Raw genomic sequence first — 26,778 nt, 5'->3', positions numbered from 1 at the left:
GCTCCACTGTGACCTGGTGCCATCTGTAACCTGCATCCCATGTTGATGCAGCGTGTGGATGCATTGCTCTCATTTGGTCACTGTTCATTCCCTCTGCTAGAACCACAGTTGCGACTTAACCACCAGGTGGTACTTTAGAGTAAGACTAAAACTGTGCTTTGCCCTGCGTTAACTGTTGCCACTTTGATATTATTTGGAGAAAAATCTGGATGCTCTGGTTAAAGAACTTCACAAACGGAACGGGTTGGTCTTCTACCCTCCTCACAACTTTGTTCTTTTGAAATACCCTGTTGGAGCTTGTTAAAGCTTAGGGCCTCAGCTCCATTCTTCTAGCTTTTAAAAGCCATAGGGAGTTTATACTCACGAGTTAGAAATGAAGAGCTGCCGCATTTACGTATTTTCTAGCTTTGAACATACTATCTGAACTCTACTACCCTGGGAATTGGAGCATTATCAGAGTTGTTGCTTTATTGCCAAATAAGCCAGCTTGTCCCGAGTTGCAGGTTTTAATTATGGTACTGCTCCTTGTTGATGAAAATCTTTTTGTCTCTGGCTCTGCAAATGTGACCAGCAGAACAAGCCCACGAGTGAGTCTGCAGTGAGCAGCACTGGTGACCCGATGCACAACAAGAGGTCCAAGATCAAACCCGATGAAGACCTCCCCAGCCCAGGGGCTCGGGGGCAGCAGGTAGGACACTAAGACTGCACAGGCCAACGTCCACTCCTCCCAAGATTGGCGTCTTTAAGCCAGCTCTCCCTTCCTTCCCAGTCCTGGTGTCTTTTGACAGCAGTTCCCTGTTTACTGCATTGTTGACCTCGGCCATACTCGACATGTTGTACAAAAGGCTAGGTATGGAGTGACTAAATTGTTCTTCTAGCTCAGAAGCAAACGCAGTCCAGGAAGCCATGTGGGGCATAGCTTCTTGACAGTTTAGGCAGCTTAGGAGTATGGGCAACTGTAGTTCGTAGAGGAAATGGTTGCATTAATTTGTTGCCGGCCACAGGTAAGACCAGGCTTCAATCCTCATCTGTGATCTTGAGCCTGAATTACTGAGCTCCTGGACCCAAGCCTGAGCTGTGGCGGATCTACTGATGGCTCCTATACCAATTGTGTTCTCATTTTTTCTTATTTTGCTACTTCCCACTTTCTAGGAGAGCCTGGCGAACCAGAAGGGATGAAAACACAGCTAACCTAAGGCTAGTTAAATCCTGGCACTCAGCCCAAAATTCTGAAAGGAAAAGTGTAGAAATTTCAATCCAGACTCCGCCTCTAGTCACTTAAATTCTTTAGGCCTCAGTTTAAGGATGTGTCGGTTATACCCATAATATCGTCTCATAGGACTCTTAGCCTGACGCAGGAGGGAGCTCCATGAATGCTAATTCCCCAACATAAGAGATTGGACAAGAGTCCAGCTGTCCAGAGAATCTGGACCTTGCTGTCATCAGGCCGCTTCAGCCCAAACCTCAGACTACTTGCCCAAATTTCCTTTTCAGCAAGAACGTGGAGGCTGGAGTAAATTGGTGTCACTGGTTCTGAAATGGAGCTTTCCTCTTGCATATTGCCAGACAGCAACAACCTTGCTGGTTACACTTCAATGCCTGCGTACGGTTTTTATCATCTAGCCCGGGATTGGGACCTGAATCTACACAAGATGAATTCTTAAAATGACTTGGATTTGCATTGCTGTGAAGCTGCTGCAGGAAGGACTGTGCCCCTGAACTTTGATGCTGTGGCCTCTGGGTCCTGGGTAGTGAGCATATCCTTAGAGATCAGAGGTTGAATCGAGAGGACATTATCCCTATAAAGTCCACAAAAGTGTCTCACACAGTCTCCAACAGCAGGGAAAACAGAATTAGAAATACTAGTAAACCATTTCCGTCAATTGCAAAATATAAGAAGAAACAAATTAACAGACCAAAAGTAATTAAAACAACTAAACAAAACAGAAGTACCAATCTTTTGAGTAAAGATCTAATTTGATTTATTGTCTTATGAGCTTTGTTTTGTTTGTTTTGGTTTTGTTTTGTTTTGTTTTGTTTTGTTTTTTAGATGACATTTGGGTTTATTTTCAGCTCTGTAATCAGGGCAGCAAAGTTTGGCCTCAACTTTTAATCATCGTTTTGACAGGCTGTTGCCTTGAATCACGTGTTAAAACTCTCAGAGTGTATTTGGTAAATCTGAAAACGTGCACAGAAATGATTTTATTGTTTGACTTCTTCAATTCACAAAACCCTAGACCCAAATCTAAATCGAGTTTTTACTTTCTCTTCTTGTCTTCCCTCCCATTGTGTCTGATGCTTCCCCCTTCTCTGTTCCCTGCCCCCCACCCTCTTCTTTCAGGAACAGCCCGAAGGAACAACCCTTGTCAAGGAGGAAGGGGACAAAGATGAAAGCAAACAGGAGCCTGAAGTCATCTATGAGACAAACTGCCACTGGGAAGGCTGCACGAGGGAGTTCGACACCCAAGAGCAGCTTGTGCACGTAAGTGGATGGTATTCAGAAACAGGCCTTTACAGCTCTGTGACCCTTTTCAGGGAGGTCGGCCTCTCTGACCCTGAGCTGAGTCAAGTTTCTTAGCGAGCGGCATTGCGAACTGGAGAGGGCTTTATGACTTTCTGAGAATAAAGAAAACTCGGAGCCACGGTGCTTGACCTGTTCAGTCAGCTAAAGCTGAGTGTAAAATTCAATAAAGTCTTCAATAGAGAGTGTAATGACTCTGATCCTGTAAGCCAGAAAACACTATTTTGGGTTAGCGACTTTGATGGTTATTGAGTAATAGTAAGCTGGACATGAATTATGATTAACCTTTTAACCAAGTTTGATTCCCCTTCCAAGGCCTGGTAACAATGGAAAAAACATGGAGATGGGGGATTTCTTTTTTTCCTCTCCCAAACTCTCAAAGCCTAAGGAAGCTCCCATTATTTTAAGAGCTGCAGTTAGTACTCTAGATGAGCTAGGTAACATCATTTCTTGGTCTGAGGCCAGCCCTTGTAAGGTTAGTAGTTTCATGGAAAAAGTTAAATGTGTTTTTAAATGTATTTAGTGATGGATGTTTTGGAAACTGCAGCATGGTCAGATTGAGAACCACACGTCCTCTTCCAAACCAGGTTCAGAAATTTTTACACACTCTTTTGAAATATTACACATTTCAAATAATGCAGTGTGCACAAAGCCTTCTTCCCACCCCATGCCTGATTTGTGATACTCCCTTCCCAGTGCTTCACTGTTCTTGGCACTTTCTTGAAGACCAGTGGAGTTTTCCCTGGCAAATGGTACCAGGAGCGGCTGACGTGGAAGGGCATTTAGATGATCAAGAATAAAAACATGCAGGTGCTACAACCCCTGGCAGAAGCACAGGGTCCTGTTGAGGCATTAAGTGTGGCAGGTTTTCAAGCTTTTAATATGATGAGAAATTGAACAAAGTAGCGTTTGTTGCGATTCCCCTCCTCCTGCTCTCTCTCTTTTTCTGTCTCCACTTTCTCTTTCATGATCCATTCTTCTTTTTACAGTAACTGTATTTTTAGGCAATTCATGTTTTTTGATAACTAACATTTAGATTAAGCACTAAAATTATGAGTCCCTCTTACATCCCACACGTTTCATAGGCAATGTGATCTTTTAATGTGTGTCTCCTGCAACTTGGCACATCCCATGTGATGTATTCCACGCATTGCAGTTACATTATAGTGTTAAGCTCACAGGTTGCCAGATTTTGAGCTCTGTTCTATACAGAATGTTTTGAGGATTTTACATGATGTCGCCAGGGTTCCTCTCCTCCATTGCTTTTTAAATCATGTCTCCTGGTAATTGTATACGAAGAATTATAGATATCTGAGCACAGCAAAAAAATAAAATAAAAAATAAGTCAAATGTTTTAAATTAAAGTATATTTCCAGAATTTTTCCATGAACTTAATTTGATTCTTTCTCTTTAATTTGATGCAAGTGTTATTTTTAAGCCAAGCCTGACTTAATGGCCATTTATTCTTGCTGACTGTTTAATGGAAATCACAAAGACATTGGAATACCAAGGGGGAGAAAAGTTTGGCATTTTTGTTTTAGTATGGGGAAATACTCCCAAAGAGTAGCATATGCTATGTGTATCCTTAGTGATATAATGAATGATCAACAAACATGAAGAGAATTGTTTGTGCAAAACCTGCTATCATAGAAGAGATGTTGGCAGGATGTCTTGCTTTTTAAAATATCCTGAAGGTGACACAGTCTCATGGTGCTGTTTTGGAGGAGAAGTCATTGTAGTTTGCAAGGAATGTTGGATACTGGTTCAGTCATTACCAAATCAGGAATGAAATAAGAGCTTATTCTAAGTCTACATTTAAAATGAATTGTGCTCCTCATAAGAGGCAGGGTTTGAAGTAATATTTTTTGGAGTGCAGTAGTAGCTTAACCCTTTTACAGCCTAAATACAGTAATGTGAAAGCTTTTAAAAGATGGTGAAATTGTAGGTATTTGAATTTAATTTCGGTGGCCAATGGTCTCAATGATGTTTTAATAGAGAGATCTGAGTAGTTTTAAAGGAAGGCTACTTAAAACTGCCAACTAAATGACCAAAGTGTTGTCTGTTTTATCAAAACGGTCTTTAAAAAATATGAATGCGCACATATACAGTGGAATATTTTAATTCCAGATTAACCAGAAGAAATTCATGTCAGGATTAGAAAAAAATCCAATATATTACCTTTATGATATTAATTTTAGTCTGAGACAAATTATATGAGTAAATAAACTTAATTAAATGAATTAAGAATTTTAATTTACCACAACATAAATAAGAATACTAGTTTGTATCACTTACTTTCTACTTTTTTACTTACTGTCTGAGGTGCAGGATCCCCAAGTTTGCATGTTTAAATTGATTCTACATTGCATGACATGCGTGTACTTTCTTACTTATGAGTATATCTGGCAGCAGTAGTGGTGGCCTGTTATAGAGTAGGTAGGTGCTTTGTATTATGTTGATTGAAGGAATAGCTACTTCAAGTCCACCTAATTAATTTGGTGGTAGAATAAATACCAGTTGCAAAAACTACTTTTTTACAGAGGGAAGCGTTAACAGTTTCCATTACTGTGACTTTCCTTGGAGAGAGGACATTTTGTGAATTAGTTGAATTTTCATGCCACATACAACCAAGAGGCAAGGTGTTAAACCATTCTGATGCTCTGCCTTATTTATAGCCGTGACCCATTCTTTTTCCCCTTCTTACAGTTAATAGAAAGATTCATGATTCTTCATGGTTGTCTATCTAGTGTCTGACAGTCCCGACTGCCTGCTAAAGCAAGTCACTATCTATAATTGATATCCTTCCGGGGAATAGGGTGCTGGCTGCAATTGAAGGGCTTTGCTGAAAGCTCTTAAATCCTGACAAGTTCTCCCCTTGTTCTGGTTCAGTCGTTGAGCTGCACAGTTGGAATTCCGGAGTTATTTGAACTTGGTGCAAAAGGGAGACATGTGTTTCACATTAGCAAATCACAAAGTTGAAGAAGAGAATTAGAAACTCGGCTGACTTTGCCCGCCAGGTAGTCTCATTTCCACTGTAATGCACTCCATGTACTCTTGAAAAGATTACCTCGTCCATTACTATCTGAACAGATGGGCTAAATATTAGCCCTTCCCTTCTCTTCTCCTTTATTTCAAGCCCCTCTCCTTCACCAATTATGTATTTATTCTAGGTTTGCTGCTGGGTCTTTATCACAGGGATGTTTAATTAATTTCTCTTCCCAGCAAGATAATTACAATTGGGCTTGGTTACTCTCAAGCTAGTATTAAATTTGTCATAAATTTACTTCTATGACCAGAAGCTAAGAAGATAGATGCGTGTTTTTGTTAGCTGTGTTCTTGTTGTGCTTTGTCCCTTTCTTGGTGTCAGTTAAAATTGAAGGAAACAAAAAAGCAAGAGGAGTATATAGAACAAAAAATAATTCCAAGTACTCTGAAGACTGAATTTGTTATTGATTTGCCAAGATGCAGGTATTTTCTCTTGCCATTTGAAAGACACACATTCTAACATCTCAAAATGAGTTGAAAGTCCATATTTTTCTTCAATTTTAAATTAACCAGACCTTTTTTGTTGTTGAGCATTATAAAATATGTGAATCATAACTTCAAATGTGTTTCTGAGAGTTGCAGTGTATCCATTTTCAAAGTATTATTTGGTTTTGCTTTCTGCTTAGGCTGTTTGGTTTGTGCTGATATTATTTGGTTTAGCTTGTGTTGTTATGCAAAGCAGTTCAGCCCAGCTTCTTCCAAGGAGGAAGGACGCTTTCTGTCTACATTTCCCTCTTGTTTTAATTTTGTCGTAGAAGTAAGTTCCGTCTTTGACTCTTTGATGTTTGAGGTGTCTGAAATATGCATAGCCTGCAGCACACGTTAGTCTCAGGTTCTCTGAAACCTGTACACTTTGGTTGTGCATGACATTGTATATACCACCTATGTTTTGAGAGGCTTTCTAAGAGGAGGAAAAGGAATAAACATAAGTAACTTTTATCTCAGTGTGGAGTCATTACTGCTGAGTGGCTGGTTATGCTTGAAAACATCAGTGCTGAGATTGAAAGAATAATAGTATCATCACCATACTTCATGTCCACCTGTTTGCAACTCTTCGCTCTCAATTTCAACAATCCAACTCCCTATTTCTGTGTAAGACATAACACATATACTATTCTCCCCAAAGGTCTTTAAAAAGTCAAATAATTTTTCAAGTTTTATTCCCCAGCCCAATCCCCAGCAGCATGACCCTGCAGGGTCCTTGGCAATTGCACGCAGGGATGTTGTCTTCTACCTTTGGGGCAGAACCACAGAGAACGTGAGATGTATTTCTGTTAGCACCCAGCTTCAACTAGGTGGCATTTAAGTCTCTGTAATCCTCCATTTGTCTCCTTTAAACATAGTGTCAGAAATTCACCTTTTTGTAGAGTGATTAACCACCTACTTGGATTTTAAAATGCTTTCATATGCTGCAAATTTTGATGTCTAAAAGCATGCTAAAGTTTCCTTTATCAGAAGAATACAGTCATAATCACCTTTGCTGCCATTTGGAAACAAATTCTATACATCAGCAGCATGAAAATGAGGGCCTTTCTTTTTAATACAGAGATATAGATATAAAGAAAGCACATCTAATTTGTGAAGAATTGATGTGTCTGTAGAAATGCAAGAAAGAGTTAGGATGTGAAGACATTCTTTTCACATTAATACCATGATCCTAAATTTGCATTTTAAATGTTTCCCATATAATTTTGATCCCTTTGCTAAAGTTGCATTGTCTATCCTTACCTAAGAGAAAATTGAGTTTAAGATGTGATAGAGGTCTCAGATATGAGGCAGAAATTAGTTTTGTGTGCACATAAAACATAAAACGAATGAGTGGAGATTTTGATCTTATTTTCCCTACATGGAGCTGCTAGTTAATTTGGTTACTCTAATTATTTGGAAACACGGCATATAAAATATAGACTAAGTACTACAAACTTCAAAGCCATCTTTTGACAATTTTGCCTTAAGGGTCACGTTCTCTTTAAAGTTGCTGACTAAATTGCACCTGCAGAAATTGTTCCCATAAAGAGACACTCAGGAGATCAGATCAAGTGCAAGGGTGTGTGAGGGCTGTGTGGTCCACCAGCCAGAGCCCCCCAGGCCCAGCTGGGATTCTGAGTGGCAGCCCCATCTCTGCCCTGCCTCTTGGGATGACCTCCTTCAAACCATTTGACCCCTTAGAACGTTATTTTCTCACTTATCATACTGTGAAACAGCCGTGAAAATAAACGCTGTCCCCAACGTCCAAGGCCAAGCAGAGATCACATGCAGCAGGTCTAATGAGAAACAGACAGAGGGTCTCAAAGAGGTCACTCTGTCTTTCGTTGTTTTATGTGCGTGTTTCGCTGGGTTGAGTGGGGGAGGAGAATGCGGTGGCACTGTTGGTTTCTGTGACTTATTTTATATTAATTGTTGCTAAACTGGGATGTACACTAGACTGAAGCCAAGAGACTTCCTTTTTCTTCTGCAATGTGTGTCTGCTCAATAAGACCTGGCCAAGACATCTTGCCTCGTTCAACCTTGGTTTTAGTCAAAGAAAGCAAAAGGTTTGAATTGGATAGTCCATAGGATAGGGATGGCAAATAGATTCTCTCTCAAGTGCCAGCTTGCTGGCTGGCAGCCACCAGGAGTGCTGTGCAGAGTCCCCCTCCCCTTTCAGCCTGGGAGGAAGTTTGGGATGGGATGGGAGTTGGGGGGCTGTGAACAGTTATGGGTGACTGCCCCCAGGTAGAGTTTAGGAGGCACCATGTATTAGTTACTTCCTTAATTCATTCATCCGTTGTATACTCCCTGAAATATTTCATCAACATCTTGCTCTGAGTAACTGTTTCTGCCATCTGGGGAACATTTTCCTATTGAAAGCTTTTTAGCTGGTTCTCAATGATACTTTAGGTGAGATTCTAGATTCTGCCAATAATTAGTGCCCTGGAATATTCTGTATGGATCCATTCCAGACAAGTGGGAATGGTGGTCACTTTGGACTGGGCTGCATACCTCATTTAAATATACTTGCCTACAGCAGATGTTGCTGGCATAATGTATTCTCCTGTTTATTAAGAAAAGTATAGGCCAATATTAGTGGATCAGCCATTTGCTCAACAGCTATTGATGAGATGTGCAGATCCCTGGCAGGTGCTGCATGGGCTGGAGACAGCCCGTGTGGTACCCACAGCCCCAGCTTTGTGGTGGGCACATGATTTACACCCTCAAGAACTGGACAGTCTAATTGTGAGGGGGAGATAAGGAAACATAAAGGCATAGTGAACAACATGAGGCGAAACATAATGAAGCCATAATTGTGTATTGTGACTATGGGCTGACAGAGGGAGAAGTACAGAGGGATGCTAGAAAAGACTCCTAGGAAACAGGTGGAAAATATGGTTAGGGTCAAAGTAAATCATACAGGTAAACTTTTGAGGCCTGATGAAATGTTGATGATGTTGATGGTGATGATAATGATGATTTGAGAAGAATTAGCACCTGATCTGAAAGAATATTTTTGTTTCCCATCGTTACCTAGTGGCAGTACAATGTGAATGTGTTTCAAAGTGGACCAACCTGGGTTCACAGCCTGCTCTGCTTCCAACGAAAATAGTAACATTTACCACATAAAATGGTGAAGGAATTAGCTAAAAAAGTTATACTCAATAAAATGTTAGTGATTCTGCTTATAAGAGAGAAAAATGTAAAGATATGTAGAGGCTGCTATGTCCATGCATGTCACGTATAAAAGCAGGGGTTAGGTTAATATTCAGACAGTGCTGGGGTTGGTATGTCAGCATGAAATTAGTAATTGCAAAAAGATTTCGATAAGCCCCCAGTCCATGAAACACTGCAAGAAGAACTGGAGGGGTCTCTGGGTTCATTTCTTCCATTGCAGGTTCTTCTTCCTTGTGTGTTTCTGCGGTGTGGAGATTCCATCTCTCCTGTTCATGTGTCTTCGTGTCCTGATATCCTTCTGGAAATTTTCTTCAGTGGTTACACCAAACCAAGATTTCTCCACTGTAGCACATAGGGGCTGATCATTCTCTGGTGTTGGGGGCTGTCCTGGGCATTGTAGGGTGTTGAGCAGCGTTCCAAGCCTCTCCCCACGAGATGCCAGTTCTTTATAGTGAGGGGCTGTCCTGCGCATTCCCTCCCTCGTCATGACAACCAAAACTGTTTCCAAACATTGTCAGATGTCCCCTGGGAGACAGCATTGCCCCCAGTTTTGCTCTAAATATTTCCTTTTGCCGTATAGTGTGGAGAGAGAAAAACACACATAAGAAAATCAAAAAATATAATTGTGATTAAAGAAAAAGTTTCTCCTGCTTAAATGTACTTTAGAATGTTCAGATTAGAAATAAGAGATGATCTCATTAAAATATCTCTAGTAAAAAGCTACTTAAATACAAATACACCTATGTGGGGTGTGTGTGTGTGTGTGTGTGTGTGTAAACTGGCAGAACTTAATTTTAAAACCACATTTGCTAAGGTTAGGCACACAGTAGTTCTCAGCAAGGCCCATAACCAGCCAAGCCGTTTTTCTTGGTGGAGAAACTCCATCACTATTTTTTTTTTTTTTTCAGCCCTAGGGAAGTCACACAGACTCCAGCTTCTGAGATCATGGCAAGCAGAGTTAGAGATCAGGCTCCTGCTTTGACATAAAACAGAGCTCCAGGAACAGAAAGCAGTTTTCTAATGCGAGGACTTTTTAAGATTTGGGGATATTTAGGCTTCTCTAGGATTAGCCAAATACTACCATGGAGGCATTTTTATTTTTTCTAGAACAATTAATGTTGCAAGAGAAGAGAACTGTAAATGGGATATCCTCAAGAGACTTTGTATAAGCCAAGGCCTTAAACTTAAACCAACTCCACCCGACCCCACCCAGTTACCAGTAAAACCAGCATTAATCAGTGAGTAGGGGATGGGAAGAACACCAGATAGTGTGTTGGGGATCTGCCTTTCATTCCTACATCTGGCAGAAACTGTTTCTGAATTTAAGTAAGTCACCCTGCAGTAAGTCCTCCGTGTCTCATCTGTAAAGTGGAGATAATAATATCCATTCTGGGCTCTTCACTGGGTTTTTTAATTTGTTTTTTGTTTATGAGGATAGAATAAGATCCTATAACGGAAGTAGTTTGTAAACTCAAAAGCTTTATTCAAACGTAAGGACAAATAGAATCCATAGCAAGTAGTACTAATAAACTCATTCAATTGAAGAATGGAGAGATTAAGTGGACTTTTATGAACATTTAAAAATAGTCGTAAGTATACCATTGATTCCGTTGCACAAGTTCACCTATGCAGGCTGTTGTTAATCTTACCTGTTGTTAATCTCATCTGCAGTTGCTCCATCATCACCACCTGGTGGCCACTTCAGAAATTGCAGGCATAATATCTAGAAGAAAATGCTTCATGCATATCAGATCTAGGGTGCTGGGATTGCGGGCTACCCCTTTGGGTTAGGGGAGCATACAGGGCAGGCTGTTATGAGTACTATCGATATACAAGCAGAACAGTGGGAAAATGAGTAAAGTGAAGGCACAGAAGAAGGAATGAAAGATACATCTCATGGTGATTGGACATGAGCATGGTATAGAATAAACTGGCAGATTTAAACACAGAAAGACCATTGCAGAAAGGCTTTGGGGATTCTATGTGGAGGAGACAGCAGGAAGAAGTTAATGGGTACAGAAAGTATGGGAAAATTTTATCTATGATTATAGCTAATATAATAAAAGGCTGAGGTTTTTGACATCTCTTTGAATTAGAAATATAATTACAAATGATTTGTTTTATGCTTTTTGGTTGAAGAGTGGTATGATAAGTAATGCAGTTAGAGCAGAACCAAAGTATGTCCGGAAGGCAGAAGGGTAGTGGGTGGTAAGATTAAAGAGCCAAGTAGCACCATGTTATGGGAGATGTGATTGCTAGACTAGGAGTCTGACTTTTATTCCAGATGGAGTAAGGAGAATTAAATGCTTTTGATGAGAGGAATGGCTTGAGCCAGCATCAGCTTTAGAAAAATGGGGCTGAGCCTTGCAAAATCTGGGAAGTTGCAAGTACAGTGTATTAAAGAGGGGAAGGGTAGGCTGGGGCAGGGCCAGAAGTGAGACTCTGCAGTGGAAGTTATTTGAAATTGTTTTTTAAAATTTGGGAGGATAATTTGGAGATGTTTTACAGTTACAGTTTGAGCAGCTGATGTGGATGTTCTATGATATCCAGAGAGAAGTCAGAAGCTTCAGGGCTGCTGGCTGAGCCCTGGGAGGAGATGTTGCCCGTGGAACCCCTGTCTCTTGCCTGTGTGGCATCAGTCTCTTTACCAAAGGGTACTGAGATTCTGTCATGTTTCTTTAAAAGAGGATTATGAGGGTTGTTGGAGAATTATCTCTGAGAGTTTATGAGAGAGATCTACTACAGTGTTAGTCAAGTTTTTAGAGCCAGTTAGCTTTTATTGTGATTGTTATCATTTTTCCTTTGTCATTATTTTGCTTTGTGCAAAATAAGGTATGCCAGGCCGAGCGAGTGGCACATACCTATAATTCCAGCACTTTGGGAGGCCATGGTGGGAGGATCACTTGTACTCAGGAGTTCAAGACCATCCTGGGCAACACAGCAAGACCCCATCTCTACAAAATAATAATAATAATAATAATAATAATAATAATTTAGCCAAACATGGTGAAGCATACCTGTAGTCCCAGCTACTTGAGAGGCTGAGGTGGCTTCAATGAGCTATGATTGCACCACTGTACTCCGGCCTGGGCAACAGAGTGAGACTGTCTCAAAAAATATAATAAGGTGTGTCTTATTTTCTAGTTATGAATATATAATCCTGTGGTACACAAGCATCACCCGGCAAATAGCTCCATACATCTACAGTGGCCGCTTTTCTTCCAATCAGGGCAGGACTGTTTTGGACAAATCCAGAGAATGAATATTCAAAGCATTAGGTCTGGTGGGCTCAGACAAATAAAATACACAGGTAGGTCGACCACATTTTATTTCTAGGTGGTGATTCAGATGAATGGGATGTAGTTGCTGGTCTGTTTGGCAGGAATGAAAATGTCTTTCTAATCATGAAAACAAAACTGCACTAGCTGTCTTCTGTCAGATTCACAGGACTCTCTCTGGTTGACCATGTCTCTAACATAACCGGCCCAATCTTATCTCGGCTGCTCCACCTCCCTAAAGGGACATGGTGTTTCTTTAGGCTCTCTTTCTTTGTGCTTCAACACAAGTGACCTGTCCCAAGAAGCTCTCTAGGACAGGCAGGAGAGCCCAGTTCATGAAGAGGAGGTCTTCCTGGTAGCTTTTCCTGGGGACAGGGAGCGTTCTCACAGGTCCCTCTGGTGCAGTTTCTACCACAAGATAAAGTAGTCAAGCTGCAAGTGAAACACAGCCCTCACTGTATTCCTCCTTGTGTTTAGCACAGATAAACTTCACTGGAATCTCAGTACTGAGCCATTTGGCTTCTGGCTGCAGCTTTAATTGGTGAAACGGAGATTTTTTTTTTTTTTCTTGATCAAGAGGGGATTATTCTTGTTATCAGTCCAGAGCATCTTATTTCAAGATGAAAAGCCTTTACAGAATTACAGATGCCAGCACTTGTACAAAGCTTTTTGGCGATTGACAAGTCAAAGAGAAAGTATGATTTATTAGCCTATAATGGCTAACCCTGAGCAATGGTCTAGGTCCTACTGATTTGTGAAATTGCTTAATGTGAACTGCCTTTTTATGCTACATAGGCCCCAGGTTACTCAAATAAATGTAGCGTCTACATTACATGAAATGTTACAGGAGAGGGAAAAAGAAAAGGGAGGGGGGAGAGGAGCAAGATGGATTCTAAAATCCATCTTGGTGGTGCCGTTTACAGTAGTTTGGCTGATAAGCCGGCAGAGGAAAGATTAATAACGAGGCTTGTCGCTATCAGTACCTGCTTGTCGATTCTCTGTAACAGGGCTGTCTGTTCAGCATGGAAATTATTGATTAAATAAAAATTGCTATTAGATTGTGACGTGATCCATAATCACAAACAATGGTGGACATTCCTCTCTTAGATCCTCGGCCATGCATCAAGTTGTTTCCTTTTTCCTCTGGCCATAATTTATATTGTACTGACACTTGGGCTCATTAGGTTTATCCTTTCTGCTCAGAGGCATGGGAGGTGAGGACTAGCAGGAAGTGGGGGAGGAAGAGAGGAGAGAGAATGGCCCCAGCCAGGGGTCTGGCCAGTTTATTCACTGGGCTAGCGTAAACATGTTGCAGTAAAATACATATCACGTAGCAGTTACCATTTTGACCATTTCGAAGTTTGCAGTTCAATGTGGCATTGATCACAGTCATAATGTTGTGTAACCACCACCACTGTCCACTTACAAGACATTTTGATCACCCCATAAGGCAGCTCTGTATACATGAAGCGGTCACCTCCCATTTCCCCTCCCTGCCAGCCCCTGAAAACTACCAAACTGTCTTCTGTCTCTATGGATTTGTTTATTCTGGATATTTCTTATAAATGAAATCATACAAAATGTGACCTTTTGTATGATTTCTGCCTTGTTTGCACTTACCATGTTTTCAAAGTTCATTGATGCTATGGCAGGTATCAGTGCTTTATTCTTTTTTATGACTGAATAATATTCTCTTGGATGGCTGTACCACATTTTGTTTATCCATGCATCTGTTGATGGACATTTGAGTTTCTACTTTCTTGCTATTGTGTTACTGTAAACATTCATTTACAAGTTCATGCTTGAACACCTGTTTTCAGTTCTTTTGGGTATATCCCTAGAAGTGGGATTGCTGGGCCATGTGGTAATTCTCCGGTTTATTTGAGAAACTGCTAAAACTATGGCAGGATTTAAGCTGTAGGCTCTGCCTTTTTCAGGTGTTCTCACTTTTAACTTCATTCTGCTTCCCTCAGTACCACCCCTTCTTGCCTGAGTGCTACCTAAGCTCCCCTGGGCTGGGGATTCAGTCTGGCTGTGGAATGCTCTGTGACACTGCTATCTGTGGGTATACAGGCAATACCCAGCAAATAGTTCCATACATCTACGGTGGCCACATTTCCACTAAACAGGGTGGGACTGAGAGCCAAAGCATTAGGCTAGGTGGGCTTAGACCAATAAAATAGACTGGTAGATTGACCACATTTTATTTCTAAATGGTGATTCAGAGGAATGGGGTGTAGTTTCTGTTCTGTTCAGTAGGAATGAACATAATCCTCTTTTAATAGCTAGTTTGTGTGTCCTCCTTCCAGGACATTATTGCTGTAGTCCCTCCTAATTGTGGAATCTTAAAAATGACCTAACCAACTACAAGGAGGTCTGGAAAGGCTAAAAAACATATTGAAGGCTACTAAACTCATTAGTGAATGGTTTGCTGCTGATACACAAATCATACTGTTTTAATGGATGCTTGGTGCATATGAGGAAGGTTTGGCCTTTAGATGTTCTTAACTACTAAATGTATGCATTTTACTATCTCATACTTCACCCCAACAAAGACAGTCCCCTTCCCCTGTCCACTTCACTCAAGTTGCCTCAAGTTTGATATTTTTCCACATATTTATGGCCAGTTAGATACCATTGAAAGCGAATATAACGCTTCATCAGAAACTTCAGACCCTTTTATCAAAACACTGGTGAAAATCACACGCTCATCTATAACTGAATATTTCCACTCAGGCTAAAAACCATGAACTCATCCAGAAGAGACATCTGTCTATTGATGTAGACAGTACTCTCGTACCAGTGTGCTATTGATTATCCTAAGCTTAAAGCTGGAAGCAAGACTTAAGAGGAAGCATAACTTCTTAAACTTCAACCTCCAAGCTCCCAATGCACTCCCCTACCCAACCCTGTCTTATTTACCAGTCCCACTTTAAGCCACAGCCCTCACATGGAGAGAGGCAGAGATGAGGCTTCTCCAGAGGGAAACAGCTCTCAGGGCAGCCCCTGGAGCCTCATGCAGGTACAGGGGCAGGTGCCCAGGAGCAGCTCTGAGTGTCAATCCCAGCTTCCTGCGAGGCCTTGTTGAATAGCAAGAGACTTTGGAGAAAGTGCTGCAAGACAGTTGAGGATCATTCCAGAAAGCCACTCTAAGCATTCACGAATTATCTAAGAAAGAAAAGATGAAGTTTGAAGAATATAGATCCCAAGGGAATTCTTTGATAAAGTTAGATACATACAAAGATTGAAAGAAAGTAAATATGTGAAAATAAGAAAAAACTTGTGACACAGACCTACCTGAACATATCCAGTCCACTGGGGCTACTGTGGGTCCTGATGGCCACAGAGGGGATGCTGTGGGATCCAGGAATGGGGATGCACATCCCTTGGAATGAATGGTTTAGAATCAACGAATGGCAGGGAAAGCAAGCAGCTTACTTCCTCGTTTGCTCATCTTCTGTGTTGGTCCAAGTGAATGTTCATTTGTTCATTTTGTTATTTGTTTGGAAGAAGAACTGAGAGGACAGCGATGACACTGATGAGACCTGTCCTCCTGGGGCTTCCCATTGGAAACAGAGCCGGAAAAGGAAGCGTGCCTGCCTAGCTGACACAGGAGTAAGATCGTTGATGGGCAAGGGGATCAGAGGCCAGTTGAGTTGCATCGTCAGGACTGCAATTTCTTACAAATGGCATAGTGAACCAATATCAGAAGTTTTTGATAAATTACAAAAAAAAAAAAAGAATGATTTGCTGGGGGACTATCATTCTGTACTTTCAAAGGGGCGAGAAAATGAATTCTGAAAGTTCCAAGGGGAGGGTCAAGTCAATTCTAGAGAAAACTCTATTTTTATTACCATAAATGTGTTGTGCTATTATAAGATGAAACGATGATCATTGGCACCCTCTGGGTTCACCAAGAAAACTGTCACGCTAGACCGGACTGATATTTTCTTTCACAATATCATTGGACTGGTTGTTCGGGAAAATACAGTAAATATGATTGACAGGACTTCAGCAAAACCTTTAATAAGAAACTATGGCCAAGGCAGAGGAAGATGGTTGTGTTAAATAGCAGTTAGGAGATGTAGTTGTTGGGTGGATGATAAGGGCATGGCTTGGCACCAGTCAAGGGAGCTGTTTCTAGAACCATGCTACTGGACTAGGCTCCCAGCCCTGGTCTGCATAACAATTTGGTGTACCTGTTTCCGGGATGAAGTTGTGGAGTGCAATTATCATCAGAGTTGTTTGTGAGGAAGGTTTATATCCAGCTAGTGACTGAATCAGGATCCTCAGAGATCTCGAAAAATAAAAAAACCTGAAATAGCTCTAAGGAGATTAAAAAATATGATAACAACATAGGGCCTTTAATTAACTATAAGTTCACTATTACAAGACAAAGGGAGTTTCCACCAAGCCTAGCTAATGTGATTCTCAACTATAGAAATAGAAGTGTGTTATTAGAATTATACTCAAAGTATCTCTGGAAAAGAGCACCTTAGTCTGGCACCCCACTTTCTAAAGATACACTGATGTATAGGCATTGGATCAGATAGAGAAAGAGCCAGACTTGCCTTGTGTAGGGTGGTTAGAACTAGGTAAGAAGGTGTGGTGTGCGCCTGTAGTCCCAGCTACTCAGGAGGCTGAGGCTGGAGGATTACCTGAGCCTGGGAGTTCAAGGCTGCAGTGAGCACTTGTGAATAGCCACTACACTCCAACCTGTGCAGCATAGGGAGACCCCATCTCTGAAAAAATAAAGGAGAACCAAGGGAGAGAAGTTTTGCAAGTTGAAGTTGCGCAGAAAGTGCCAAGGGACGTGATAACTGCTTTCAAATATTTGCTGGTGGTTGACTGTCCTGTGGGAGCCGGATCCAGCTTGTCCTCAATGTATGGATCAAAGGTCCAATGCATGGAAACCATAGGGAGACAGATTTAGGCTTGGTATAAGGAAAACCGAATTGACCTCTGAGACTGGCCAAAATGTTTACCCAGGGAAAAGGGAGTTCCTGTACTGCACTGTGAGGTTGTTTAAATTGTAAACCATGGGTGTGAGGTATTATAGAGGTAATACAGAGCATCCAGTGGATTGCTGGACTAGATTTACTTAGTCCCACTGGAATCTGAGTGAAATTCTTTATACTGCAGAAGTTTCTTGCAAGCCAGTTATGTGCCTATGTTCAAAGCAGGGACCGATTTTCATTTGTTCTCAATGAAGAACAGTATCATCTCAGTTTTATAACACTCCAGCAGTTTTTCCTCTCCATCTAGGTCAAGACTTTCCCTTCTTTATTTTAAGTTTTTTTTTATTATAAAACATGTCACTACTTAGTAAAACAAACTAGGCTGACATACTGTTTTTGAAAGAGTGAACCTCTGAGTTCATCAGGTAAGTGGCATGGGGTAAGAATGTGGGTACTGTGAGGCCTCAGTTTTTCCTTGTATACCACAGCCACCGCTATTGTAAAAACTTCTTAGATTTTCAAATATTTTTCTCCTTTTATTTTGATGTGATGAGTCCTAATATGGTTATTACATATGAAAATTCCCATGTAATTTTCTTTAGAAATCAGTCTTGTGCGCTGAGTGCTTCTGTATCACATACATTTTATTCTGAGATCCTTTGAGATAAAAACATTAGTGCCAAGCTTATTGAGAGGTAAATAATCAAGTACTTTGAGAATACCAGGAAAGGCATTTTTCCCTCAATAAATACTTCATTTTCTCTTGGGTTTACACTGTGGAGATGTGTGCCCTAACTCTTAGGTAACCTGAATGATATGAAACTTAGTGTCATCATTGAGTTTTTAAAATCACTTTTTTAAACTGTAGTCCTTAGCAGAATGCAACTCAGTCTTTCTATTTCAAACACATAAGAGATGACATAAGAACTTTTAACTTGGCTGAGCTCTTTCTCAGTCTTTTGCATAGCAATATCTTGCTGTTGGGTTCTTCTTTCTTCCTTCGTTTTTTGTTTTGTTTTGTTTTTTTTTTGTTGTTGTTGTTTTTGTTTTGTTTAAAGATTTCCTCCTTAGCATCATTATCTTGGTAATTCACTCTATTCCCCTGTGTTCTGGGTGGGGTGGAGCTACGATATCTTTGGTGGTGTTGGTCAGCTGGCCCTTCGTTTTCCTCCTCTCTGAATTTTGAGTTAAGGATGAATGTTTCTTTTTGAGAGATTGTTGGCTCTAAGCTGAGGCTGAGCTAAGAACACCTGGGAGAGCCTCACCTGCTGCCCATGGAACCCAGCCACATTTCTGTAGCCTGAGAAATGACCCAACCCTGTTACCACTTCTACTCTCTGATGCTTTTATTGTCAGGAACTCCTGAAACATTAAGAAAGTTAGAAACTAAGAAATGAATAAAAAGAACCAAATAGAAATGAACTGGTCTTTAAGTCCTAAGAAAGTGCTCTGTGAAATGCACTTACCGGGGCCTCCCTGGCCATTCCTGTTAGGGATCCCGTAAGTGTCAGAAATGTCTCCCCTGAGAAACCTGGGCTCCACCTGGCTGGGTCACTTGAAGTCATCCGTGTTTCCCTGGAATAGCACATTCCCGACTTGGGAATAAACCTAACTGACCCTTGCCCCCAAAACTAGGAGTTATAATCCTTGTTGGAGCCTTTTGGGCCTGTCCCCTGATAGGATATCTGTATCCTCATACACATGCAGATTCATACATTGCGTATCTCAATATTTAGAAGCTGTAAGTCAAGCTCACAAACTGATAAATGAAGGAAATGTTTCATGCTTTGTCTAACACACCTGTATTGTGACTAGGGAGGGTAGGTTTCATAGAGAATTCTTGGACTCCACAGAGTTCTCTGCCAGTACGTGGTGGCCCAGGGACAATTGTCTCCCAGCTCACCCTCTTCTCCTCCCGCTCTTGGAGATGCCTGTTCCTGAGCCTCACCCTAGAGCTGAGGAATAATTCCTGTGCATCCAGAGATCTGAGAACCACTGCCCCTGCTAGCTCTCTGCATTGGAGGCAGCACCGGGCAACCTGTGCTGCATTGGAGCCTGAAGTCTGGCAGACAACAGAGAGTCTTGTTCTGGGCAATGCTGCCCTTCGAGCTCGGGTACCCCTTATACTTTTTTAAGTACAGGGGAATCCATATTCTAGTTTAGAATCTGTTCCCTGCATCATTTGCTAAACTTATTTTATCTTTTGAGGGATGATATATTCAAATTAAGGATAAGTGGCAAAGCAACAGGATCCTTCATGGTAGAAACATGCATTTGGTTTGGTTCTAATAGTTGTAACATCATTTCGCTTATGGAGACCATGCTGAACTTGGGGCTATAACCGGGGAATAATGTGAGATACCCATCCCTCCTGCCCTGAAAACAGCCTCGTCCCTCTCCCCTTCCTCAACTCCTCTCACTAACTATTGTTCCCCAGACTCTGAGGGGGACCCTGTCTTTGGCCTTTAGAACTAGAGAGGAACAAAACAAGGAAAGAGAAATTGAACAGGAAGCTAGAGAGATAGTAAAATAATATCCTTTTCTTCATCCCCTTCCCTCCCTTCCCATGTCAGGCAGTGGTTAATGCTGCCGCAGAGTCCAGTGGGTCGGTGTCTGAACTGTGGACAGGAGACCTGGGGAGGCAAGCACCTTGGCTGTGTTCTAGGGGACAGCTATCAGCTGCTCCCTGCCAAGGGTACAAAAGGCAACGTCGTGTTCACTCCATGGACCCCAAGATTTAGAGGAGGTCTATGCAGACGTGGCTGTGAATCAGTGTATGTGAGTGTGTACGCGCACGTGTGTGTGTGCTTGTGTGTGTGAATTCAGGATAAAGAATATTTTTAGCAGTTAAGCACTTTGCTCCACATCCATCCGTCTCTCCATCCTTCCATTCTTAAACTTTAACATTCAAAAATACGGCAAACTTTATATTCACATACAGTAGAGAGCCCTTAAAGAGACCACACTCACCAAAGCTTTCAATAAGGGGAACATAATGAGGATTACTAAAGCAACAGGGAAACGTTAAGATTCAGATAACTATTTTTTAAAAACCCAAATCTGTAATCCCTTCAAAAGCAGTTAAAACCAAAGGCAACTTTTATTAAAATATTAATATTTTAAAATATTTTTGTCTTCATGTATTTCTAAAAATCGAGTCTGTATTCTGTGTGTTGGTTCTGTGAGTTTCTATTTTGTTTCTTGCTTTCATCTTATGAATGTGCCACAATTACTGAATCGTTGTTGTTTTTCATTTATGGTTTTTCTCACCACTTTTTTTGCCATCAGAAATAATAAACACGTTTGTGTAAAATTATTTGTTCCTAATTTGGATTGTTCCTTTCAGATATAATTTTAAAAACCAAATGACTGAGTTAAACAGATGAATTTTAGAATGATTTGAACTAAATTTAAAAGAATATACCATTGGGATTTTGCCTGGAATGTTATTAAAGCCTTGAATTGAAAAGAATATACATTAACTAAAATTCAGTTTCCTGGCCCAGCACGGTGGTTTATGCCTGCAATCCTAACACTTTGGGAGACCCAGGTGGGAGCATTGCTTGAGCCCAGGAGTTCAAGACCAGCCTGGCAACATAGTGAGACCCTGTCTCTAGTTTGAATAATTTTTTTAAAAATTCAGTTTCCCCATATAATAATGGAGTTTGTACTTGTTCCGTTTTCTGAGCTTTCTATCTTGATTTACCTCATATTTCATTTCTGGCCTATTCCTAGGCAGGAAATTTTTTTCTCTATGCATTTTTCCTCTCCTGGTCATTGCTTTTAATAGCAAAGGTATACTGGGTTTTTGTTTCTTCTTATTTTATGTGCAGTCAACTTATTGAATACTCTTGATGTTTCCTCATGCCTCTGTATTTTATGTCTTGGGTTTTCTAATAATATACTCCTATGATCTGTAAGTAAGAAAAATTTTATCTTCTTAAATATCAGATACATATTTATCTAAAGTATCAGATACATATTTCATTTCTGTCTCATTGCATTGGATAGATTTCTTGGAATTGTGTTAGATAATTGTGTTGGTTGCATAACCCCAGTTTTGTATCTAGTTTTAAAGGGAATGCCTTTGAGGTTCAACCTTTATTATTCTCTTTACTGTTCAGTTAAGATAGATAATGTTTGGGCATGTGAATGAAGTACCCTTTTTTCTCTTCCTAAATTTTCTAAGACTTTTATCTCAAGTGCTTGTAGTTAATTTACTGACTGTTTGCCACATAGAGATTACTGTGTGGTATGATGTATTTCTACGTCTTAAATCATCTTTGCATCCCTTGAGTGTGCCAGGTAAGTTACTCTTTTGATATGTTGCTAGATACAGGTTTCCTGTTTATTTATAAGTTTCACATTGTTATGACTGAGATTTATATCTTTGTTTCTTTTTTGTGCTCCTTTGATATCAGAGACGTGGCTAGATGTAAAAAAACATATATTCTACGTCATATCTATCATTTCTGTCTCTTGAGTGCCTTACATAGCATAATAATTTGTTCCTTGAATGTTTGAAATAACATTCTGGTAAAGCTGTTTGGATCTAAAGCCTTTTGAGAATAAAATCCTTTAATAATGATTTTTAAAATTTCTTTCTATGACTTGGGTCGTATTTGAATGAATATGAGTTATTTCTCTTTTTTTCCAGAAGAATCTTGGGTTTTGATGAGATTTTCAACTTTAATGTTACCAAACTATGGTTGTTTAAACTCTTATACATGCCTGCTGTACACTTCATTAAATCACCTTAATTATTTTATTTTTCTGTCATTTGTAATTTTGCTTAGTTGTTTGTTATATCAGTGGGGTTTTTTATTTGTTTCATTTTTTTTCCCAGGAATGAGTTTCTGAAATTAGTTATTTATGCTGCTATGTTAAATTTTAATTGTGTCTTTTAGGAAATATTTTTCTCTAACGTCGCTTTCTTGGGCTGAGTTTTGCTTCTCCCCCCATCAATAATTTCTAGTGTGAAATGCTGCTTTCATTTCTTTCTTTCTTTTTAAATAATATGTCACTTCAAGATTATAACATTCACTTTAATTTACCTTTGACTTCCATGAATTTTGACTGTCTTCTTTCTTTTGATATTTCAAAATAGTCTGTAATTAGTGTGATTTATTCAGTCATTAATTGCTTATTCCTCAACAAATATTTTTGGAGCTACTGCTGTCAGTCAGACACTATTCTGGGTTCTGGAGATACATCAGTGAATGAAACAGTCAAAGATGCCTGTCCTCATGGCGCTTGCATTCCTATAAAAATACAGGCTCTGAAACTAATACTAGGCAACTAGTCCTTGGTTTGTCACCACGTGTTACATGCCAGGCACTATTCTAAGAGCATGCACTAACTAATCCGTTCAGTAACCTAATGAGGTGGATATTATCATTAGCCTCATTTTCCAGATGATGGAAACAAGTCACTGTGAGTCTGAGCAGCTTGTCTCTTGTCACATTGCCAGTAAGTGGGAGAGCCAAGTTGGCTTCTTACAAACTATGCCAATAAGCATGCTATGATTTCCTATAGCCCCTGCACATGAGATTTTGTTTTTTTTTTTTTTTTTTTTTTTTTTTTTTTTTTTTTTTTTTTGCTTATTAGTGTTTAAGCTTGTGGTGCCATTTTATAATTTTATCTTGATGATAGAGATTTAAATATTTTATTGAGGTTATTTTCATGATGTGATAGATATTCATTTCTTTAGATATTCTATGATTAAGTGAAAACAGATTCTCAGGCAATACTGATTAGTATGTGTCTGTTCTTTCAGCATTCCTAATGATGTTTAAATTCGTTTTGTCTCCACTTGTTTCTTTGTCTACGTATTTTATTATAAATTGGTACTGGTATATTAAATCTCAGGTGATGATGGTTCTAGCCATATTCCTTTTATTTTAACAGGTTTTGCTTTATATGTTTTGATGTTCTGTTATTTGGTGGAGAAAAGTATTGCCTTTCTTTAATGATTATGTTAGAGAACAACTACAGCTGTTGTCGCTATTTAAACTTTTTGTCATAAGTCTAATTTGTTTAATATCAAGATTATTATCACTAATATATTTATTCGTTTATTTTTTAACAATTCTCTATGATTTTTAGTGACTTTCTTATGAGCATTATAACTGTGTTCATCACCCTCTGAGAGACTCTGCCTTAAAGTGGGTGGCATTGAGTCATTTATTTTGAATGTGAATTTTTATGTGCCCTCTCGATTCTTCCCTTTATTTGTGCACGCATGTGTATGTGCATGTCTGCGTGTGTGTGTGTGTGGTCATGTTTTCCTTATTTTTACCATGGTCAATTTGAAAGTAAACACAATGTTTTAAAAAGAGTGTTTCTGCGTATACATTTAACGAACACATAATTAAAGGCATGATTTCTAATTGTGGAAAATAAATATTACTCCTTGCCCCGCAAACACACATACATGATTTTGCAAGACAATTTATAATTTTAAAACTTTTTTTACCTTCTGTCTTTTCTTTCTGCTTTTATTGATTTAATTAATGCAGTGGACTCAGTTATTCTTGTAAAATGATTAATTTTTCCATTATTGTCCCCCTTATTATTTTATATATTTGTTTTTATAACAGTCTTCAACTGTGTTTCATATTTTGCCCTGTGTGTTAGTTGACTTCAATGCTGGCTCCCCTCAAGCAATGGCTTCTTTTTTCCTGATATATTTTTGTTACCATCCCTGTGTCCCTTAGTAACAATTCAAATGATCAAGAATTTGGCAGAGAAAATCTTATTTTCTCTTGTATGCATTTATTAATAATATTTTCTAAAACGGATGGCAGAACACTAGTTCTGCAGGATGTCAATAGGTATCAGGTGAAAATGAAAGCTAGGATAAATAGAGTTAACCATACCTGGCTGTGAGACTTAATCCAAGCCTTTCTTACGCCACTATGTCTTGAAGCTCTTCAAGAGGAGCATACGGTCAGGTTAGCCTCCTAACATCATTGATCATAGAATCCTATTTCTGATTAGTATATGGGAACATTATGTTAACTTGTGCTTTTCCTCTTTGGGAGGATACTTCCGTGTTTTGTTTCCTTTTTTTTTTTTTTTTTTTGACGTAGTCTCACACTGTCACCCAGGCTGGAGTGCAGTGCAGTGGTGCGATCTCGGCTCACTGCAATCTCCACCTCCCAGGTTCAAACGATTCTCCTGCCTCAGCCTCCTGAGTAGCTGGGATGACAGTTGCCCACCACCACGCCCAGCTAATTTTTGTATTTTTAATAGAGACAGGGTTTCACCATGTTGGCCAGACTGGTCTCAAACTCCTGACCTCATGATCCACCCGCCTTGGCCTCCCAAAGTGCTGGGATTACAGGCTTGAGCCACTACTCCCGGCCCTCCCCATTTTTTTTTTCTTAAATTTTTTTAATGGTGCCAAATATACCTAGGTCTTATACATGAAGTTCAGGTCTGGTTTATGCCAAGAATGTTTAATTTTGCTGTGACTTAATTTATCTCATTTCCCTTTATTCCACTTTCTTCTGTCAGGACATGTGTGGGTCCATGATTTGATCTGATTTGGTTTCCTTGATCTTCAATCAGCTCCTTGCTGCCTCCACTGTGGGCTTTGTCCTGCTGGTGCGTGTTTAGTCAGCTTCCCATCCCCCTCAGCCTTCTAGTCATGTGCTTCTCCACTTGAATGCTTTCTTTTTTTATAGGCATCACTGCTTTTTTTTTATTTGGGAACAGAAAGCAGATATTTCTAATTTTTTTCTGACTGTTTTTCAATTGTTTGTTTACAAGATCTGCTTTTACTGAGTCTTTAGTGGTCCTCCCCCTTGTCCTCAGCAAGAAAAGAATGTTCGTGGATCTCCTGTGACTTGTCCTCAGCAAGAAAAGAATGTTCGTGGATCTCCTGTGACTGTGGGGCTTTTGGTCTGTGTGCAAGGTATACAAAATAATCTCATTCCGTGTTGGCACATTTCCTGTCTCAACTCACAAATATTTTAGGTTTTAAAATTTGTTTGCTCTTTCTGATTTATATTACATTGTTTCTAGAGCTTTGAATTAGAATGCATTCATGTACTTAAAAAACCAGCAAGTCATAAAGTTTATATTGAAAAATCTTCCTCTTTCTTTTGTCCTGTATCTGCCTAATTCTCACTCTCCTTTACAAATCAACTATCCTTAATTTCTGTATATTTCTGGAATTCCTTTGTAGGTACATAAGCAAACACAAGTATACATTTTCTTTCTCCATGCCCTTCTAAGATAAAAAGTTCCCACCGTGCTTCCTGTACATAACATGGTCAACAGATGAGCGTGCTTGGCTCAGCCTGAACCAGTTCTGTGATTGTCAGGCATTCAGCCCTTCAGGACAAAGGTGGGATGTTCCCTCTGCCTATCTGGATGAGACACTGCCACTGGTTCTTCTCTAGTTAGTACAGTGTGTCATAGTGTGGGTCTCTGGGTGTGTGGCTTTCAGTTCCCCTGCTGGTCTGAGGCCCCATCCATGAGGCGCCCTGTGTACTGCAGACGCACTCTGTTCTTCTGATTCTGTAGAGCTGTGGGACTCAAAGTGTGCTTCATGGGCAGAGAATGGACAGTATACATTTAGAAACTTTGATGGCATTTTGACATTACCAAAAAGTGTGGGATTTAGAAGTTCCTTTCATCAAACAGAGGATAGACTCATTTGGATGTTGTCAAATTCACGGTTGCCAAGGAGTGGCCCCCGCTTGCCCTAGTCATGTGTAGCAGGACCACGTATCCATCAGCGACAGATGAGAGGGACCAGAATGGTCCTTCACCACAGAGAGCTTCAGGGCCCCTGATGCAGGGCATTGGAGATGTGGTGTCTGAAGGGTGTAAAAGAGGAATGAATCAGGGCAGGAATAACCACCCTGGATGACTCTGACATACTTGTGGTTTATGGGAAGATGTTTGCCTCATTTTGTGGCCAGTGAAGCCCGAGTAACCCAGAGCCAGTGAAAAGCAATAATATCAATCAGAACCTTTTTTTGTCTTTGTGGACAGTATTGAGTTGTGGTTCAGAAGATGTGTCCAAAGGGCCACAGTGCATAAGCCAAAACTATGCTGCTCTGTGAGGGCGTGGCAGTCTGGGGGGTGAGTTTTCAGTGCTGCTGTTATGCATACAGTGACAAAGTCAGGTGTCCTAGGTCACTTTCATTTTTCCCTGTGTTAATCCAGATGGTCTTGTTTTTTTTTCTTAATAGTTTTTGCCATCTAAGGTCCGACATTTATTGATGATAACTTCCTATTATGGTGTAATGTCTTATGGAAAATGCTACCCTCTCTTCAACAGGAAATTCCATTCATCTGAATAATCCATTTTTCA

The 26,778-nt window shown here is 40.1% G+C and overlaps 1 protein-coding gene across 1 annotated transcript in view; it reads left to right on the top strand.

The window, feature by feature from the left end:
* GLI3 (GLI family zinc finger 3) overlaps positions 1–26,778 on the top strand; it is a 285,310-nt gene that overhangs the window by 220,438 nt on the left and 38,094 nt on the right. Inside the window, 2 exon segments of the mRNA XM_017867363.1 lie at positions 575–688; positions 2,342–2,482. Coding sequence (XP_017722852.1) covers positions 575–688; positions 2,342–2,482 — 255 coding nt within the window.

Source organism: Rhinopithecus bieti, unplaced genomic scaffold, assembly GCF_001698545.2.
Source record: "Rhinopithecus bieti isolate Rb0 unplaced genomic scaffold, ASM169854v2 scaffold_2439, whole genome shotgun sequence".
NCBI classification, from domain to species: domain Eukaryota; kingdom Metazoa; phylum Chordata; class Mammalia; order Primates; family Cercopithecidae; genus Rhinopithecus; species Rhinopithecus bieti.
This window is presented reverse-complemented; position numbering and strand designations above follow the sequence as displayed.